The 5996-nt window shown below is 37.6% G+C and overlaps 1 protein-coding gene across 1 annotated transcript; it reads left to right on the forward strand.

The window, feature by feature from the left end:
• Positions 1 to 1295: 1295 nt before the first annotated feature.
• Positions 1296 to 5545, forward strand: LOC104267096 (chromosome unknown open reading frame, human C6orf211; the record flags this gene model as incomplete). Its single annotated transcript, XM_009866952.1, has 4 exons — positions 1296 to 1401; positions 1938 to 2179; positions 3628 to 3793; positions 4778 to 5545. Coding segments are annotated over 4 exons (1282 nt in total), but the record flags the coding sequence as incomplete, so codon positions are not given.
• Between the last annotated feature and the right edge of the window lie 451 nt (positions 5546 to 5996).

The raw sequence follows: 5996 nt of genomic DNA on the forward strand, positions 1-5996 counted from the left end.
CGCTGTGGGCGCTACGGTGAGCTGTGGGCTGGCGTTCCCTCGCCTCGTCCCCGCTTACCGCTGCAGTCGTTCCTGCTTGATCCTGACCGGAATAGGTGGTTGAGGCGGCATAAGCTGTGTTTCTGTTCTTTCTCGGTTTGTTTGGGTTCGCTGTTCAGCAGTGAGTAACCGTTCCGTGCCGTGTTGCTGAGACTGGGTCTCCGGCTGACGGGATAGAAACCTTCAAATAAAAATAATTCTTAAAGCTCTCCGTAGGGGGCTAGTCACGTTTTGCTCATTGTCCTCATATATAAACAGCGTTTGGGGAAAATGTAAATCGAGTTTGTAGCGGAGAGTGAGTCGTGTGGATTATATTGTTGAACGAGATACACTTAAACAAATCTCCATGGTTTAAAATTTAGATTTCCATGACTTTATGTCTAGGTAACAGAGCAATTAGAGAATGTATTTTAGACTAGAATTAACGGCAATTTTTGCCCTTTTGGCAGGGTCAGTCACTTGGCAGTCTGTTCATGGAATAAAATGCAGTTTATCTTTCTCTTCAAAAGTAGACTTAAGAACTTCACCAGTTTGAGATTTGCTTGATTTTAATAGGTGTCCACTGCTTTAAAGGCACATAAACTTAGAACTGGTGTGATTTCACCCTAGATGGCAACTAAGCTCCACACAGCTGCTCACTCACTTCCCTGCCCAAGCAGAGTAATGGGAAGAGAATTGGAAGGGTAAAAGTGAGAGAACTGATGTGTTGAGTTAAAAACAGTTTAATGGTAATAAAACAGTTTAATAATAAAAAATGTAATGAAAAGAGAAATAACAGAGAGAAGTAAAACCCAAGGAAAACAAGTGATTCAAACAAAACCAATTCCTCGCCACCAACTGTCCAATGCCCAGCCAGTGCTCCAGCAGCCACCCCTGGCTAACCTTCCCCCTAGCTTATTGCTGAGCATGATGCCATATGCTATGGAATATCCCTTTGATTCCTTGGGGTCATCTGACCTGGCCCTGTCCCCTTTCAACTTTTTGTGCACCCCCAGCCTGCTCCCTGGCAGGGCAGTATCAGGAGCAGAAAAGATATTGACACTGTGTAAGCACTGCTCAGCAATAACTAAAACATCCCTGTGTTCTCAACACTGATTTCAGCACATATCCAAAACACAGCCCCATATCAGCTACTATAAAGAAAATTAACTCTAGCCCAGCCAAAACAAGTACAAAGACCTTGCATTATTTTAAAAAAATAGAAGATATTTCCTCATTTCATCTCAATAATAAAATGTTGATCCTCTCCTTTTTAGATCCTTTGCATACTTTACAATTAAAGACAGACTGCCGCAGATCCTTACGAGAGCTATTGATACTTTGCATCGACATAAAAATGAATTTTTTGAAGAACATGGTGAGGTAAGAGTAAGTTCTTTTTTTGCCTGACGTTTTTTTCCCCTTTAAGCCTTGAGGCCCCTTTTCTGCCTTGTTTTTATTGTTTTTTTTTTAATACAGTCATTACTTGCCTGTCTTAATCTTTTTGTATGTTATTTTTTTTCTTTATCACTGTTTTAGCTCTTTTTCGTTAATTCTGTTAGCTGCTTTTCTGTCTAACCTTTTTCTGTAACTGCTTCGTTTCTCAGGTTTTTGTGATGATGCAGTGTTTAGTAGACTGTAGCGTCTTCTGAATATGGCACTGATTCAATACTCTGTTCTCCTCTAATAAGCAAAAAGTCCGATCTGAAAAGAAGTCCTGTGCGCAATTCATTGTAGGATATTGGGTGTAAAATGAGCCCCATTCACCAAAATGTGTTTTGTTGAATCAAGCTCCGATTTGTTGGGAACTCGTATTTGGCAATTAAAACTTATCACCTATGTCCTTCATGAAAAATTGATCTATGTCTCTACAGGAATAAATGTTCAGAATAGGAACTTTTGTTCTCCACTTATTTCAGAAGGGTGTTGAAGCAGAGAAGAGAGCTATATCTTTCCTCTCCAAACTGCGAAACGAACTGCAAACAGACAAACCAGTGACCCTTTTAGAAGACGAGCTGCCTGATGCTGCAGTGTGGAACCAGTACCTAGATTACCAGCGAAATTTATCAAATGGAAGTGGAGAACCGAGTTGGTTTCAGTCTCCTTGGTTATATGTAGAGTGTTACATGTATCGAAGAATTCATGCAGCGTTAGCACAGAAGTAAGTATCTGCTGTCTTGGTATATGACACAGTTGTTCTTTCCACTTTTTATTTTAGGAGAAAGGATGACAGCTGGGGAGTAAGATTAAGGAAAATCTTAAGCTTTTACCATATTCCTTTTTCCTTGTCTCACGCCTCAGATTTAAAATTAATACTTTTTCAACTTCCCCGCAGCAGAATTTGAAGCCTATTAGGTTTTCTTATGCTTCAGTTTCTCTGACTTGATCTGCACAAAAACTCTTAAGCTTGACTGTATAGCTTGACCTTCTCGTAGACTAATGTGCATTGAGATATGAAAGTTATTTATAATCTCCAAAAGGGATGTTGGTCTAGAACTATCTCTTAAGGCATATGTTAGCCTAAAACACAGAATGTGAGAGCCAGTAATCTATTGGGCAGTCTAACTTACTTTGCTGCTTGAAATCTGGTTACCATTTGAGAACTGTTCCTTGTAGCAGTAGACCCAGCTTAAGCAGCCCTGGGTGTTCATCCTACACCATCTTCTTAGTTACAGCAGACCATATGTTGCATCAAACTTTGGGAGCTGATCGTGGCTAAAAATAACTTGGCAGGGAAAACTTGTGCTGGGTAGGAAAGAGCAGTTTAATTTCCCACTGCTGCCAAAAAAAAAAAAAAAAGCTGGACATTCTGGATTTGCCCTTAGTATTACAGAGACACAAACACAATAATGGGACTTAGTTTCTACTGGTGTATTGCATAATGTAAACGCTTGTAGCAAAAACTTCGAATATGAGATGGTTGTGCTGGATTGCACTTAAAAAACTGAGCAGATACTTTTGATTAGTAAGCTTGAAGTTCCTTATCTGCATTATTTAGCTGCTCTTGAACATATGTTTGGATGGAAGTTCAATCATTTGTCAAAAGGTCCATGTGTAAATATATCTCATAATAGATGAGTCTATATTTGTTACAAGAACTGAATTGTTTTGTCGTCTTTGTCGTGTTAATTTTCTGAAGTCTTAGTTAAGTCTTTCATAAAGTAACTTTGTATCACTGTAACAGTCTTTAGTATGGAAAGTACACTTCAGCACACAGAAACACACTTAAAATTGGGCCAGCAATTCACTGTACTAGTTCACTTGTATGTCACAGTTTTAATCCTCTGTGTCTAAAGACTGGAGTTCAAAATTTTCCCGGTATGTACAGTTCCCAGAGTTGTGTCTGAACACTTGTTCACTTTCAGAATATATTGCTAGAAATATAAAGATGTCTTGTGTACTGTCTGTTTCAGTGAGATATGATAGCAGGCTGTTACTGAGATGTGTGAAAATCTAGCATGACAAATTGGAAGTGGAAAATGTAACTGGGACCTGCAGTACAGCCTAAGAAAGCTGAGCCTCGAGCTTGCATTTTCTGGTGGTTTTAATGTGCTCTCATAGAAAGTATGGCAAGCATGTTAATATATTTGTTCTCCCTTCTATTTTTAGTCCACCTATTGACAACTTTGATGTATTTAAGGAAGCAAAGGCTCAAAATTTCTTTGAATCTCAAGAGGCTATTATTGCCTTATGCACTTACTTTCAGGAACTTCTTAAAAACATCAAGGATTTAGCTGAAAAGCAAATTCAGGAGGAGCTTTTTAAGCTATTGCAGGTAAACTAGTATTGCTTAATATAAGTTTAAAATATCTCTCCTATGTAACAAACAAAAACTTGAGGTTATAAAGAATCTGAACTTCATATGGAAATTAGGATATAGCTCTTCTGTTTCTAAAAGTGTGATGAAATCTTGACAGCCATACTGCATTGCTGCTGCTTTCGCAATATTTAAGTTTTGGTTACTTGTATTAAATGTGACATTATTGTTATGTTGCTGGTCTTCACAGCCTATTTGAAAACCCAGCTTATTCCCCCTCAAAACCAGTATCTCTAAAACATTTTAAACCAAGTTCCAGATGGCATTTTTTGCTATTTAACTAAAAAATTTTAAAACAGTTCATTTTATTGACACTCAAAATGTTTAGACCTCTTTGGGAAAAAAGCTCATCAATCTGGGCCAGAAGTGGTTTAAAAGTTTTATAACTACTTTATTCTTGGAAGATAATGCCTTTGCGTAGAATATGAAATATCATAAGATTACAAATAAGATTATTATAAGATTACAAATAGGTGCCAATAGCGCACACCATGTATTTGATGATTCTTTATAAAGACCTCATTAGTGTCTACTTAAAATACAAGTTCTTTCTTGGCTGAATGTAACAAAAATTAAGCCTGCTTTTATTGCTTATTTTTCTGGGTTTCCACTGATATTTTCTGGAATTACAATATGGAGAATATTTGTATTTTAAAGTTTGTGATCAGTTTGTATACACTGATCTAAATCTTCCCTCTTTGTCACTTCTGATGCATGTTTCCAATGCCTGCATAAATGCAGAGCATTGCTTGCTTTCTTCCACAAAATCTTTTCTATATTAAGATTTCTGTGGAAGCAGCCAAATTTTATTAATGCTTGGAGGAAAATGTGGAGTTAGAGCCTTCATGTCTCCAAAATAAAAATACAAACAAAATCTTTAGTGTATGTGAAGTGTAACTACAGTGAGATTTAGCAAATGTTTTTGTTTTTTCCTCCTTCTAGGTGTCATTGTGGGGCAATAAGTGTGACCTTTCTTTTTCAGCTGGTGAAGACAGCTCTCAGAAATCTAGTCCTTTACAGTCCCTGGAAAACCTCTTACCTTACATCTTAGTGAATGATATGGAAAAACTTTGGTCACTGCTTGTAAATGCCAAAACAAGAAATACAGAAAAAAGTAATGTTAGAGTTGACATAATCCTGGATAATGCTGGATTTGAACTTGTAAGTGATCTTGTGTTGGCTGACTTCCTGCTGCTGTCAGAGCTAGCTGATGAAGTCCATTTTCATGGAAAAAGTATTCCATGGTATGTGTCAGATACCACAAAGCATGATTTTAACTGGACTATTACAAAACTGCAGTCAGCTGATCATATGTGGATGTCTAGATGTGGGATAAACTGGGAGGGCAATTTGAAAAAGGGAGTTTGGGTTTACCATGATCACATGTTTTGGACTTTGCCACATGACTTTTCCAGTATGACTGAAGTTGCTCCTGACTTGTATGCTGATCTGCAGAAGTCAGACTTGCTGCTTTTCAAAGGTGATCTAAACTATAGAAAATTAACAGGAGATAGGAAGTGGGAATATACTGTTCCGTTTCATCAAGCCTTGAACAAATTTCATCCTGCGCCTCTCTGTAGTTTGAGGACACTGAAATCTGACACTCAGGTTGGCCTAAAACCTGGACAAGGTGAAAAAATTCAGGCTTCTGAACCTGAGTGGATGGTAAGTGGAAAATACGGGATAGTTCAGTTTGATGCCGGTCTCTAGTTAAACGGTTCCTAGTATACTGAAAGAGAGATTCAGTCCGAATTTTGACTCTCTGTATTCCATGCTCAGCTTAAGTGAAGATTCCTTTTTGTTTGTACTTTTTCCTCCCAAGTGATTCGTTGTTGTTGTTCCACAAAAGACTTTAATCTTGTGCAGAAGTCTTTGTGTGCATAAATAAATGTATATTTACATATAGTTTGTTTTCCTAATGCCCAATGTCAGCAGATGTTTAAGATGAACATTTATTATTTTGTTTTTATTGGTGGGTATGAGAGTTTATGGCTAACAAGTGAAAAATCTGCTTCAGAAACCATTTCCTCAATCCCACATTAGCATGTATTTACTTATTTCAGGATAATTTGTACTCCACATGCAATGCATTGCATTAAAGTTAATGTTTTAGAGAATGCACAAATTAATTCCAGATGGGTTCTTTGTGATCCATTGCAGG

This window comes from Apaloderma vittatum, unplaced genomic scaffold (genome assembly GCF_000703405.1).
Source record: "Apaloderma vittatum isolate BGI_N311 unplaced genomic scaffold, ASM70340v1 scaffold953, whole genome shotgun sequence".
NCBI lineage: Eukaryota > Metazoa > Chordata > Aves > Trogoniformes > Trogonidae > Apaloderma > Apaloderma vittatum.